At 36.3% G+C, this 14,954-nt stretch overlaps 1 protein-coding gene across 5 annotated transcripts in view; it reads right to left on the reverse strand.

The window, feature by feature from the left end:
• Nucleotides 1-589: 589 nt before the first annotated feature.
• The window catches only part of PNPLA8 (patatin like domain 8, phospholipase A2), a 32,241-nt gene continuing 17,876 nt past the window's right edge, over nt 590-14,954 (reverse strand). For 4 of the 5 annotated variants that reach the window (XM_081101823.1, XM_081101822.1, XM_081101820.1 and 1 more), the window contains 4 exons: nt 12,515-12,572; nt 11,621-11,815; nt 5,906-6,101; nt 590-2,079 (listed from right to left, as the gene is read on the reverse strand). In XM_081101823.1, coding sequence (XP_080957949.1) covers nt 1,805-2,079; nt 5,906-6,101; nt 11,621-11,815; nt 12,515-12,572 — 724 coding nt within the window. In that variant the 3' untranslated portion in view covers nt 590-1,804. Of the gene's footprint in view, nt 2,080-5,905; nt 6,102-11,620; nt 11,816-12,503; nt 12,573-14,954 lie in introns of all 5 variants that reach the window. The other variant, XR_013996563.1, reaches the window with a different exon arrangement.

Genomic DNA, 14,954 nt, shown 5'->3' on the forward strand with positions numbered 1-14,954 from the left:
TAAAGAATAATATCTGCAGCAAAAACAGAACTGAAATATCACCAGCATGCCATTTATTACAGAAATAAGAAATCTGAGACATCCAAGAAGGCCTAAGCAACAAAACAATTTTTATACTCTATATTTTTATATAATTGATGAGTTGGAGAATTTAATCACATTTTATTTCTAAGATAGACTCTTCTTGGTTTCTTTCAAAAGAACAGATATTTTACTTGTGTAGGACTGAAAATTCATTTTCACAACTCTTCCTATCTTTTGCTTGTACATTTTCAGAATTTACTTTTTAGGTTACCATCAAGAAAAGTAAGCAAAATTTTAGAGCTAGCTTTCCTCACTTTACAAATGACGTATCTGAAACCAAGAAGCTGTCTGCCCTCCTCCAGGTCACAAATGGGTCTCTCTGCATTAGAGCTTGAGCCAGGATTAGCATTCAAACTCTCAGCTCCCCTCAGCACTCCCTGAACCACACCATATCCTGTGAATCAGCAAAGAACAACATGACAACCTGGGAAACTGTGGTTTTAGCTTTAGTTTATACATACAAAGCAAAGGACACTTACCTTTTTTTTTCCATTTTCTTGAAAAATCTAAACATAAGGATTAACAAGGCAGATAGATAATAAAAAAAAGATGAATTTGGTTGGTATAAACAATGATCGGAGTTGGTTTATGTTATTAACCTCTGTGAAATCCAGTTAAAGGAGTTAATATGGTAAAACAAGCCTAACTTATTTTTTTTAAATATATATTTTATTGATTTCAGAGAGGAAGGTAGAGGGAAAGATAGAAACATCAATGATGAGAATCATTGATTGGCTGCCTCCTGCATGCCCCCTACTGGGGATCAAGCCTGCAACCCAGGCATGTGCCCTTGACTGGAATCGAACCCAGGACCCTTTAGCCTGCAGGTCAACACTCTATCTGCTGAGCCAAACCAGCTAGGGCAAGCCTAACTTATTTTTTAAAGCATACTCTTGATAGGTATAATCAAATGCTACAAAGAAATGGGGAACTACATTACGAATAATAAATAATCTTAAAATGACTTTAGCCTTTTAACAAATTATTTCAATAGTTTATTTTTGTTAATAAGAATATTTTCTTAGTAAATTAAAGTAATTAATTTTATGACATTGAATAATAAGCTAGAGCTAGAAAAGTTAACATACAGCATTATCTTGAAATTTCAAGGGTGAAAAGTGATTGACTGGAATCTCACCTATGATTTTGAATCAATCAAGTTTGAATAGAAAACTGTATCTGGTTCTTTCATATTTCCAATGTAAAAGTACTTTGACAGAAAAAATTCCACTTTTCTGTATGTGTTTAAATGATATTACAGTAAAAGGCAACATTTTGATAGCAGAATGTAGCTCGTGAATACATGTGATGTAAATTTAAAAAGAAATTAGCTTTTCCACATGGAAGAAAATCAATGATCAAATAAATTCAACATGATTATGGTGACTAAAGCAAAAATATCAAGTATGATATTTTTTCAGTTGTTTGGCATATATTAATACATTTTCAAACATCAAACAATATAACACCGATATCTACAACAACCAACTAGCACAATAAGATTCTTAAAATATAGCTAATTATTAACATCATAAAAACCTAATTCCCTTATAAATTCTGCCTCTGTGCTGTGCAAGCTAGTCCAAGCACCATCTTTTTCAGGATTCCCCAGAATTCATAAGTATTTCAAAGTTAACTCATGTTGAACCCTATGATTTCTCACTGGGTCTGTGGATCTTCTGAACAGGCCTTCATTTATGGGAATATACGCACACACTCATCACAATTTTGAAAAGAATGAAAGGCCTTCATACATGTCAGATTTTAATTTTATCCAGTCATTAATTTTCTGCAAAGTTGTTTTTTCTTGACGTAAAATTTTTGCAAGTTTGTTCATTTTTTCTTCATTTCTTTCTATGTATCTCAACCCTTCCAACTGCAGTTGATCCAGCTTTTCATTGCGACTTTCATCTAGAGGTATGTTTTCACACATTACAGGATTGAATCTAAAATAGGTGTCAGGAGGTAAGAGACCATCAAGCATTACATGGACTTCTGTTAAAACAAAGAGAGACAATAGGGTGGTTAAGAAAAGTTATTCTACAGTGATCCAATGTTATTTATTTTTTAATATATTTTATTGATTTTTCAGACAGGAAGGGAGAGGGATAGAGAGCTAGAAACATCAAAGAGAGAGAAACATCGATCAGCTGCCTCCTGCACACCTCCCACTGGGGATGTGCCCGCAACCAAGGTACATGCCCTTGACTGGAATCGAACCTGGGACCTTCCAGTCCACAGGCCGACTCTATCCACTGAGCCAAACCGGCCAGGGATCCAATGTTATCTTTTTAAAAAATTCTATTCTTTTAGGAAAATTATAAAGCCTTGCTTATTTTATCATTCCAGCTAATTAACCTTAGAAAAGGAATCCGTAATAATAAATATACTATAAAATAAAATTCACCTATCAGAATACTTCATATAATTCTGCTAAATTAGGATACTTGCTCTAGTACTTTCTTCTCTCTGTTTTTGGTCATACTGTTAGCCACTGCTGAAATGCTTTTTCAACCTCCATTTTTTTTAAAAAAAATTTCTGGAGTTATCTTTATTGAGGCATAATTTACTCACAATAAAATTCACCAATTTTAAGAAAAAGCCAAGTTCTGACACATATACAATGTAACCACCACAACAATCATGACAGAGGACATTTCCATCACTTAAAAATTTCCATCATGCTTCTTTATAGTTGGTTCCTCTTACCATTCTCTCTTCTAGAATTTCACATAAAATCATAGCCCTTGTATGTCAAGCTTTTTTTACTTAGCAAAATGCTTTTGAAATTCATCTATGTTGTAGCATACATGAATAATTCCTTTTTACTGCTGACTAGTATTCCATTATACAATTCTATAGAATAAAAGGCTAATATGCAAATCAACCAAACATCAGAATGTCACTATGACATGCACTGACCACCAGGGGGCAGATGCTCAACGCAGAAGCTGCCCCCTGGTGGTCAGTGTGCTCCCCCTCTGGGAGCACTGCTCAGCAAGAAGCTGGGTTCAGGGGCTAGCAAGTGCAGTGGAGGTGGTGGGAACCTCTCCTGCCAATGCGGCAGACATCCCCCAAGGGGTCTTGGACTGAGAGGGTGCAGGCTGGGATGAGGGGACCCCACTCCCAGGCCCTAGTGCATGAATGTTGTGCACCGGGCCTCTAGTATAGCATAATTTGTTCTCTCCTGTCCAGTTCTCTTCAGTTTTTAGATATTAGTAATAATCCTCCTAGAAATATTTATACCTAAGTTATTTTTGTGGATCGATGATTCTATTTCTCCCGGGAATGAAATTGCTGGGCATAAGGTAAAAGTATGTTCTTTGTTTTTTAAAGAACTACAGTACTGTTTTCCAAACCATTTTCTATACCATTTTGCATGCCAACCATCAATACACCAGAGTTCCCACTACTTCACATTTTTGCCAAAACTTGGGATTATCAGTCTTAATTTTAGCCATGCCAAAGGATGTGTGGTGGTACCTTGTGGCTTTAATATTCATTTCCCTAATGACTCAGGATGTTGAGAAGTCTTTCATCTGTACAGTAGGGCCTTGACTTACGAGTTGAATTCATTCTGTGACCGAGCTCGTAACTCAAATTACTCGTATGTCAAATCAAAAAGTGAACGAGTGAGACACGTGATGCTGGGCTGATGTTGTGGCGTTCACTGTGACGTTCGCTGCACCAACTAGCGGTGGGGTATCTGAAGCTGGCTCGTAACCCGAATTTTAGCTCGCAACTCAAAGCAAAAAATCGGCCGAGAGATGGCTCGTATCTCGAAAAACTCATTAGTGGGGACACTCGTAAGTCAAGGCCCCACTGTATATCTTCTTCATGGAATGCCTGTTCAAATATTTAGCTCATTTTTTTTTTACTGAATTTTTTTCTTCTTTTATAGATAAGAATTCTCTCTATAATTTAAATATGATTATATATTTCTGGTAATGGATCAGGATTTTTACTAAAATTTATTTCAGTCTGTAGCCTGTCTTTTCATTATTAAAAGTGTCTTTGAAATATCAAAATTTGTAATTTGATAAAGTCTTAATTTTTCTTTTTTGGTTCATGCTTTTTGTGTTCTATCTAAAAAATCTTCACATACGTCAAGGCCATTAAGATTTTTCTCCAGGGTATTTTTTCTAGTAGTTTTACCTGTTATAATTAGGTCTATGGTCCATTCAAGTTAATTCCTGTATATAGAAGGGTCAAGGTTCAATTTTTTGAATATAGTTATCTGGCTGTCCCAGTTACCATTTGTTGAAAAGAATATTCTTTACTCACTGAGTTACCTTTATCAAAAGTCTTTTGAGCTTACGTGTATAGATCTATTTCAGTATTCTCTTATTATATACCACTGACCTATGCCTATCTTTATGCAAATAACAGTCCCTTGTATTTGTATACTTTTGAAGTCAAAGGGTGTAAGTTCTCCAACTTTGTTCTTTTTATTTTTTTAATATATTTTATTGATTTTTTACAAAGAGAAAGGGAGAGAGATAGTGAGAAACATCGATGAGAGCGAAACATCGATCAGCTGCCTCCTGCACACCTCCTACTGGGGATGTGCCCACAACCAAGGTACATGCCCTTGACTGGAATCGAACCTGGGACCTTTCAGTCCCCAGGCCGATGCTCTATCCACTGAGCCAAACCAGTTAGGGCAACTTTGTTCTTTTTAAAAACCGTCTTGGCTATTTTAGGTCCTGTGCATATTCATATAAATTCTTCATAAACTAGAGTATAAATACATAAAAGCAGCATTTCATGTTTCTTAAAAATTTCAAATGAGCCCATCACAGGGTTTGCACAAAGTATGTGTTTAAGTATTATGAAACTTACTGATTACAGTTCTTTTTCCCCCCTCAGATTGCTTACAGTAAGAATATTTTATTGACTTGACAATAAAATTCCACATAGTGAAAAATCCAGTATATCAGCTTTTCTTGGGTTATCATTTAATAGATGAAAGTCCTCAGTGGGTTGTTTAAGATCCTTCCATAGGCTAAGGACTTAACTAATAAGATAGTAATATGGAAAAAGTGAGATTCAAAAGCAAGGAGCTAAGTGGTAACAATTCTTTGTAAAAATTTAACTGACTTCACATAAGACTTAAAAATAAAATAATAAAGAGATCTAGCAAGTTTAGGGAACAGAAAAAATGAAAATGTAGCCAGCTACACTTTATAAAAGGGGCACATTTTGAGAGGGGAAAGGGAGGAATAGATATATTCAGAAGCTGGGTCTTACAAGGCCTAGAAATTTCAGTGAATAATATTTCTGGATTTGGTTCTAGGTGTGACAGAAAGCCTGGAGGGTTTTGAGCAGGGTAAAAAACATGATTTATGTTTTTAAAAAAATCACTTCAGCTTTTATATGAAGACTAGATTATTGGGGCAGAAGAGTGAAGAACTTATTCTAATTCCAGTTTGCCTCCACATTACTAAATAATCGAATTCTGTAAATATTCTAATTTTCTCACTGTTATGTGTATATTTGAATCAACCTGACACCTTTTCTTTTCCGTTTCGCAACTGGCAGAATAGTCCCCAACCAAGCCTTTGTGCTAATCCAGGTTTAGATACTTTTCCAGCTGTAAGTAGGCAAAGGCAGCACTAACTCCCGCATAGAGAATATCCTCTATTCTAGGGTCATTTAGAAGAAATGAGTGAGGAGAAATAAAAACAGAAGACTTGCTCCCATGTGCTTCCTAAGCCTACACAATATAGACATAACATACTCTTCTGCAGTTAGCATGAGCATATTCTACTAAAAGCTGAATTTTAGAAGTTAAAGTGCTCTAAAATAGCAAACAACTAACCTTCTGTATCTGTTGCACTGTTGATAACATTAGACAGTTTGGCTTTCAAGCTTGTAGATGTCATGGTGTTTTTCACATCACTCTCATAACGTCCAGTGCCTAAGGATACTATACACTCTAGGGGGACGTCTGGCCAAAGACATTTACATTCATGCATTGCTAAGGCTGAAGGGTTATTCAGAAGCAAACCTCCATCCTGCAAAATATAAGTTAAGAAAATATAATACAGAACTCTTAAAAGTGAAATGCTATTTTACAAATATGAAAAGAAAAATTATATTTTAAACAGTTTGAAATTTACTCATAGGAAAAGCTGGATTACATAATAAATTCAACAACATATTACTTAAAAACAAAAGGTTCCTTTAAGGTGAATTGAGTTTATATACCACAGATACAAAGAAGTAATGTAAAAACTCACAGGCCTCACTGGCCTTATTAAGCTTTCATTTCTTATTATGAAAGTTCTTTGAACTTCTTGGATTGCTTTACACATTTTGCTCAAAACTACTGAAATGAATTAAATTACTTTTTAAAGATATATTATCTTTGTTTAATGGTTAATATAGCTCCTATATAAAACCCAAGAAAAGAATTATGGCTCTGCCCAGCTGGTGTGGTTCAGTGGTTGAGCATCAGCCTATAAATCAGGAGGTCACAGTTAGATTCCTGATTAGGGCATATGCTGGGGTCGTGGGCTCGATCCCCAGTATGGGGTGTGCTGGAGGCAACCGATCATTGATTTTCTCTCATCATTTACGTTTCTCTCTCTCTCTCCCCCCTCTCCTCTCCGAAATAAAAAAAAAAAATTATGGTTCTCCTAAACAATTAAAGCTAATTCTTCTTTCACAAGTCAAATATAACCAAATTAATTCAATGAAATTTAAGCTGAAATTTTGTTAACAGTATAATTTCAAAGTTATCACATTCATTATAATGCAGACATAACCTAAACAAAGCCGGCAAATTTTGTACTTCTAAGCATTTATCAATTATCAATATTATTTTGAAGAATTCAAAAGAGGATAAAAAATGCTGATAGAGTACTATAAAAATGTAGTAGAATGTAGTGCAAATTTCTCTCTTTAACTTTTTTATTGCTTAAAGTATTACAAAGAGTATTACACATGTCTCCTCCCCTCCTCCCCCCTTGACATTCCCCCGGCCACCCCTACCCCCCAGTGGCTTGTGTCCATTGGTTATGCTTATATGCATGCATACAAGTTCTGTACCTTTTACCTATTAATTTAAGATTTTGCATTTTGAAGTTTCTCAGAATTGGTCATCTTCTACTCCCACAATGTAGCCATTTGTGAATTATTTGCAGTTTTCTGAATGAGCCACCTTCTCTGGCCTTCATGCCGTTGCTCATGTTGTCATCTCAAAACACACTTTCCCTGGCCTCCTTCTTTACTCAACTAACCCCCACTTATTCTTGAAAATATGGCCCAAGAGTCATTTATTCTATTAAGAACCTAACTGAAATAATACTAACATATTGAGTAGAAAACAATCCATTTCTACTGGAAGATAAGACATTACTGAATTCTATAGTAGTATATTGAAAAAGAAATTTGAAATGTCTTACCCAATAATAGGAAGAGAAATATAACCTTAATTGTCATTCAATAATGCAACACATATTTTAAATGAAGGTCCTGTTATCAAAGGGGAGCGTGGCTTGTCTCCCCTCGATGCTGGTGGAAGCTGGACTAGCATTTCCAGAGGCCCAGGTGAGTGCTGGAATACGTACACAGAGCTCTGGCTGATCACAGGATTTCAGTTCTCTCCAGGACCAGCTGCCCTCAGTGTTATCGATCTCGTACCTTGTTGTCTGTCTCTGGCACCAGAACTTCCCAGCACCATATACCTTTGATCATCCACACATTCTCATTGTTTCAGAGATATAAGCACATGATCTGAGGGGATCCATTTCGTCTTGTTACTGCCAGGACTGTGTTTCTGTATAGAGGTTCCCTATTAAACTCTTTAACCTACAAGGCTGGACTTATCTGCCTTGTTCTTTGATCTCTCAGCTCCTTCAGCATTTGGGGGCTACTTTTCCATACACAGCTCTTCCACAACACACCTCTCATACTTCTTAATTATAGTCCTACTTGCGATAACTGCTTAAACAGAATATTAATCTATAACACTCTCCTAATTCCAGAAAGGATAGAAAGTAATTTACATTAAAACACATGTCAGACATGACAGTCAAAAGGGGTTTTAAAAATGAGAATGAAAATAACTGAATATTCTAAGAACTTATCAAATAAGAAGACTGTAAGTTCCACATTTTAGTTTTAAACTTCTTGGCAACTACTGAAAGATTGGAAAGAAACTTGCTTGAATGTTTTCTTTGTTTAAGCAACCAAGATCATTCACACCTTAGAATATGCTAATCAACCTTACACAGTGTCTTTTGAAGAAAAAATACCCGATTTCTTCCTCAAATACTGGAAGAGAATATGCAGTAAAAAATATGTACTTAAGGTTTGTTTATACTCTAGATTCCATTTGAATATTCTTATTAAATTCGATGTGCCAATCTTTCTAAAGTAAAGTGAATGTTTTACATGAAAACATATTCTTTGTACACATAGTCATGTGCTTTACATAAAATTTATACAAGTTACTTCAACCTAAATTCAAAGATTATGGGCATCAATACAAAAATGGCTAAGCATGAAAAGAAATAACATTGATCTATCTCAGTGGTTCTCAACCTTCCTAATGCCGCGACCCTTTAATACAGTTCCTCATGTTGTGGTGACCCCCAACCATAAAATTATTTTCATTGCTACTTCATAACTGTAATTTTGCTACTGTTATGAATCGTAACGTAAATATCTGATATGCAGTATGTATTTTCATTGTTACACATTGAACATAATTAAAGCATAGTGATTAATCACAAAAACAATATGTAATTATATATGTGTTTTCCGATGGTCTTAGGCGACCCCTGTGAAAGGGTCGTTCGACCCCCAAAGGGGTTGCAACCCACAGATTGGCGACCCACAGGTTGAGAACCGCTGATCTATCTGAAATGGAAAAAGAACTACTAAATTACTTTGGTTTATTATGTGTATTCTACAAGGTTGAATTAAACTTTAGAACTACTACTTCTTAGATAGAAAGCAAATTAGGTCACTTCTTTTGAAGTCTGGGAACAAACCTATGGCCCTGAAATGCACTGATTTACCATTTGAGACTTTCACTGATATTTGTCATAACAGCAATTCTGTAGCATGACAATCATTTTAAAGTTGTAAGACTTAACTATTACATTTTGAATACGCTGTTACTTCTCATTTATGACATGGCAAGAATGTGGAGAAACAGTTGTTAAAAAGAGCAAGCTACATCTATATATATAAAACCCTAATATGCAAATAGACCAAACGGTGGAACAACCGAACCGGTTGCTATGATGTGCGCTGACCACCAGAGGGTGCGTGCGGAACATGGCAGGTGTTGGCCACAGTGGGATGGTGGGGCAGGTAGGCCAGGGCACCAGACCAAGGCAGGGCACTGGTTGCTGTCATCGGGGTGAGCCTCTGGTGGTTACTGAAAATTCTTTGCTCCCGTGTGCCGTGGTCCCGCCCAGCACTCGCACCTGCTGCCAACCCTGAATGCCCCTCAGGGGTTCTCCACCTCCCCCTGGCTCCTGAGGGGCCATCAGGTTGGCATCTGCCTCTTGCACCTGCTGCCAGTGACAGCCCCGCTCACACCCGCAGCCGGCACCTGGAGCTGGTCCTGATCACTCAGCTCCATCAGCGGGTGCGAGTAGCAGCTGCCAGCCCCAAATGCCCCTGATGGCTTCTCCACTGCCCCCTGCTCCTGAGGGGCGAATGGGTGCAGCAGCAGCTGCTGGTTCTGATTCCTTGGTGCCATCAGCGGGTGTGAGTGGCAGCTGCCAGCCCCAATTGCCCCTGCTGATGGAGCCAGCCCCGCTTGCACCTGCTGATGGTGCAGAGTGATTGGGGCTGGTGCTGGCGGCGGTGGGAGCAGGGCTGCTGGTAGAGAGGGGACCAAGGGCCACAGCAGGCGGGGCTGGGCAGGCGCATGGTGAATGGCCCGAGACCTGCCCCTGTGCTCATTGCAGCCTTGCGGCCCACAGTTCCTTTCAAGGTGCATGAATTCGTGCACCGGGCCCTAAATATTAAAATAAAAACTTTATTTTGACCAATAAGGCCTGAAATCAATGTGAGAAAACCTCTATAGCTAGCACCTTTTGTCCTGAGTGGGGGTAAAAGAAAAAAGAGAAAGGATTCGAGAAGGGTGTCTTACATAATCAACAATGACTGGTTTGACAAAAAAAGTCTGAATTTACTCAAAGACAAAAGAAATTCTACTGTAATCTCGTAACTACAAAGATAGAAAGTGAGATAGCTGACAGTAACATTTTAAAATATACTTAAGCTAATATAAAAATATAGGAAAAGATAAAATTGATAAAAATGCTATAACATTAACACATATAAATTAAAATTATATAGTTACTATATAATTTATGTATGATATTTTGAATAACACCTGAAAATTCTTTCAAAATATTAATGTTTTTCTTAACATATATCTGAATAACAAATAAAGAAAACATACCATACATCAGTGACTAAAGAGGAAAGGCTACAGACTGGATCAAATGAGACTAATATTAAGTGCGATATCATATAAAAAATTAAGCATATATAAAAATATATATATTTCAGAAGTATCAGCTCAAAACTTTTATTGCCTTAATACTTAGTATAAGTTATGAGTTAAAATTTCCATAGTGGGAAAAACTTAACAAAGAAAAAAATTTATGATAAGTAAATGAGTCTATATAATAGAAAAATAATTATGAGAAACAGAAATAATATTCAACTTTATATATCATTTAGTCCTAAATTTTAAAACAGTATAATTATTGAAAGCATCTTGTCATTTAACGGTTGTGATCCTAGTCGATACTTACCCTTTATTAAGATACAAATTTTTAATTTGTAAAATGGAACTAACTCTATTTCATAAGCAGTGATGGTTAAATGAGATAATACATGCAAAGAACTACATAAGTGTCTGGAACATAGCTAATTTAAGTGTTTATTAATATATTATTATATCCTCTCTTTCAAAATATGACCACTAAATGTAAGGTATAGCGTAGGGAATAGAGTCAATAATATTACATGACTATGTATGGTGTCAAATGGATTTTAGACTTATCAGGGTATCATTTTGTAAATTATGTAGTTGTCTATATATAAATTACTAAATTACTTTTACGCCTGAAACTAATATATGTCAATAACTGAAACAAAAGTTATTTTAAAAAATCACCCAAACTGTCAAACAGATTGGATTCTGCATTTCCAGGGACTGGGCTTCATTTGTGATTTTTACCACACTTAGAAAGCCAATCAGATGTACTACTTCATTTTTTCTAACAATAAAACTATCATAATTAGCTATGTCAATCACTTTATATGAAATACTGAAAAAAAAAAAAATCTTTCCTAAAATATGCTCTTCAAGCCAGGCAGCTTGTTAAAGAAAAACCAACAATTAAAAATAACTTCTACTGCACATCTTCTGCCACATGGAGACATAAAGAAGAAAGTCTCCTCGGTTGATGCCTCTATAAGGTCAGTGACATTTAGTAAGTGCTACTTCCTTTTAGTCATGTAAAGGTTTACAAGATAGGCCATAGACTCAACTTACCTGATGAAGATCACTTCCCAGTGCATACTCTGCAAAGTAGCCGGGGGCAGCCGACGAGGCTCTAATGGCCTGCCACATTTTGTACTGACAGCCTCCCAAATAGTGAGAGTTGATTCCAGGAAAATGACCATAGTTTCTGAACACAAAAGCTTTTGGTATGACCCCTCTGTTTACTATGGTACTTACTGCAGCTACCTAGTAAATTAAAAAGTGAATAATATCCATTGTAAGCAGCAATATTTGGAATTTGTAAAAATTAAATACTACTTAGTAGTATGAAAGAAAATATAAATAAGCGAGAGTGAAAGAGCACTAGAGGGAGCTGTATTTGATTTTTCTTGGTTTCAGCTTGTTATCCAAAAATAAATACAAACTGCATGGAATTCCTAGGTGCAGAAATCCTACTCTTTAATCAAGTCAGTATTATCAAAGAACATGGAACTTAAGCAATACTCAGATCATTGTGTTTCAAACAAAATCAAAAGAGAAGCCATGCTGAGACTTATTCTAGTAACAACTACATTTTGAAAATTGGGATTTCATTTGTATATAATATATATCTAAGATACATATATATATTTCTTTTTACAAATCTAGGAGAGAAAATGACACAATTTTTCTTAAGTCACTGGATTTAATTAACCCTTATGGTAAGTCTTCCTTATCTTTAGTCTCAGTTTTTCATGTTCTTAAACTTTTGTTGTACTTTTACTATATACAGAAAAGGTCTAATGATCACATCCCACATCTTCATAGAATTACTCAATATATAAGGAACAATATAATCCTTAAAAAGAGGTTCCTAAGAAATTTTCCCGTTAGTAAAGGGCCTTCAGCATAATTATTTTCACCTAACCTTCAATTCCAACGAGGTGTTATATACTTGAAACTTACCTTAGGACATGTGGGGTCTCTTGCTGTTTCAATCATTAGTGAAGAACCCATTTTATCCCTTTATTAAAGGAGAAGAAATAAATTATATCAAAATTATCTCCTAACATTAGGGAATATATGCTATGCAAACACTGTTTGCTCATGGCTTTATCGAAGTGCTATGAGAAACTAAATTAAAAAAAAAGTATATGAATCTCCTCTAGGAGGCTTATCATCCAATTAATGTATATGAAACAATATGTGGTTAGTATTTATTACTCAAACTACAAGTATCTACTGTAGTATCTGGGAAAGATGCATGGAGGTGTAGCTTGAAAAGGACCAAAACATGGCAAGTAACACTTTCAAAGTCAGGACCTAAGAGAGGAAAGGCACAGAGGCAGAATCAATTTGTTGTTTTCAGAGTCCTCCTGACAGAATAAAGCTGCTGTGCTGAAACTGGACTGTAGAATGGGTAGGCTGGTTACAGAGTAGTCCAAAACCCAGATCAGGACAGTCAGCCTTTAAACTTGTACTAGCAATACAGAGTCAATGTCACCCCACAAAAAATGTTTGTTAAGTCATCTGAGTTGGCATTTGAATTACTGCAACATTACAGAAATTGTGCTTTGGGCAGCAATTTTTACAAGTTCATTATAGGGGAATTTTATTTCAGTGCAGATTATTTCCTGACTTAAAAATTATGTTTTTCCCTTGTATCCTATATAATAAAAGGGAAATATGCAAATTGACCCTAACAGCAGAATGACCAGAATGACTGCTGGACCAGTCACTATGAGGCTCACTGACCATCTCTTGGTCCCTTTCCCCAGCCAGCAGGCTCCGATCACCTGATGGCCACTTGAGGCAGGGGTGGGGCCAGGGAGCGGGCGGGAACAGCCTACTTCTCGGTCCCTTCCCCCGGCCGTCAGGCGCCTATCTCCTGATGTTGATGGGGAAACCAGGGGTGGATGGGGGAGAGGGGTGAGTCCAACTGCAGGAAGCTGGGGAAGATGGCCCTGATTGCAGGCCAGGCCTAGGGACCGTACTGGCACATGAATTTTGTGTACCGGGCCTCTAGTTGAATATAAAAACTATGTTTTTTACCAACCTGCCTCCATAAGACAAATACATTTTTCTCAAAAGATACTCATATTTTTCAACTAGAATGTTAGTGAATTCACCTAAGGGTAGTATTTACAAATTAGGTAGTGACCTACCCTTCACAATCTTTTAAAAATATCAAAGTAAAATACTTTCTAAAACGGACAAGATCTTTGCCTTTCTCAACTTGACCTATGATCTTCTGCATAAAGATCAATGTAATTTTATCCTTCTACAGATACAGTGGGGCCTTGACTTACGAGTGTCCCCACTAATGAGTTTTTTGAGATACAAGCCGTCTCTTGGCCGATTTTTTGAGTTGCAAGCTAAAATTCGGGTTACGAGCCAGCTTCAGATACCCCACCGCTAGTTGGCGTAGTGAATGTCACAGTGAAAGCCACAACATCAGCCCAGCATCACGTGTCTCACTCTTTCACTTTTTAATTTGACATACGAGTAATTTAAGTTAACGAGCTCCGTCACGGAATGAATTAAACTCGTAAGTCAGGGCCCCACTGTATTTCACTTTATCTTTTCATAGAAATCTAGAAGCTGCTTTCACAGTTTAAGCAAAATTCGCATTTGCTTTTTGTTTAGACCTGGATTTATTAACTGAACTGAAATGCTTAGTGAATTAAGTTATAAATGTAAATTCAAAAATAAAGTCAGGAACATTGTTTATTTCACAGAGATAAAACACAAAAAAAGTTTCAACATTTCTAGATTTTACTGATGCTATAATTAAAAATGTCCCTAAAATAAAATAAAATTATCACAGAAAACACCAATAAAAATAAACAATGAGAGAAAAGAAGAAAAAGTCCAGAGAGTAGGTGTGGCAGATTATAATAATAATGCTCCCCAATGAATCACACTTCCTGATATCTATATCCCTGTATATAGTTCCTTTCCACATAACCCTGAGTTAGAGTGGCTTTGGTCAACTGAACATCAGCAGGCATACCATTAGCAAAAGCTTTTAATTTTTACAATGTCTACTACTGATTTTAAACTTGGTTCATGTAAGGTAAAAGTTGAATCATACACAGCAAAGTGTAGGAGGATTTGTTCTAATGAACCCAATGATAGATTTGACTATGGAGTTTGAACTGTTAACTAACCATTTTAGACTTGTGGCTTTCTTTCTATGGTTTGTTTGTTTTTGCTTTTACTTCTATGCTACACTTGTTTGCCATGTAGCAGTTGTACTGTGCATTACAAAAAGGACTGGGAAAATTTTTTATGGATATCATGTCCATTATAGTTTGCCATAGTATTTTTCTCTAGTTCTCTGTGATTTAATATTACCAAGCTTTCTGTACTTTGTTACAAAATGCCGGTTTACCAGGTAACAATT

This window comes from Myotis nattereri (genome assembly GCF_964212035.1).
Source record: "Myotis nattereri genome assembly, chromosome: 11".
In the NCBI taxonomy this organism is placed as follows: Eukaryota; Metazoa; Chordata; class Mammalia; order Chiroptera; family Vespertilionidae; genus Myotis; species Myotis nattereri.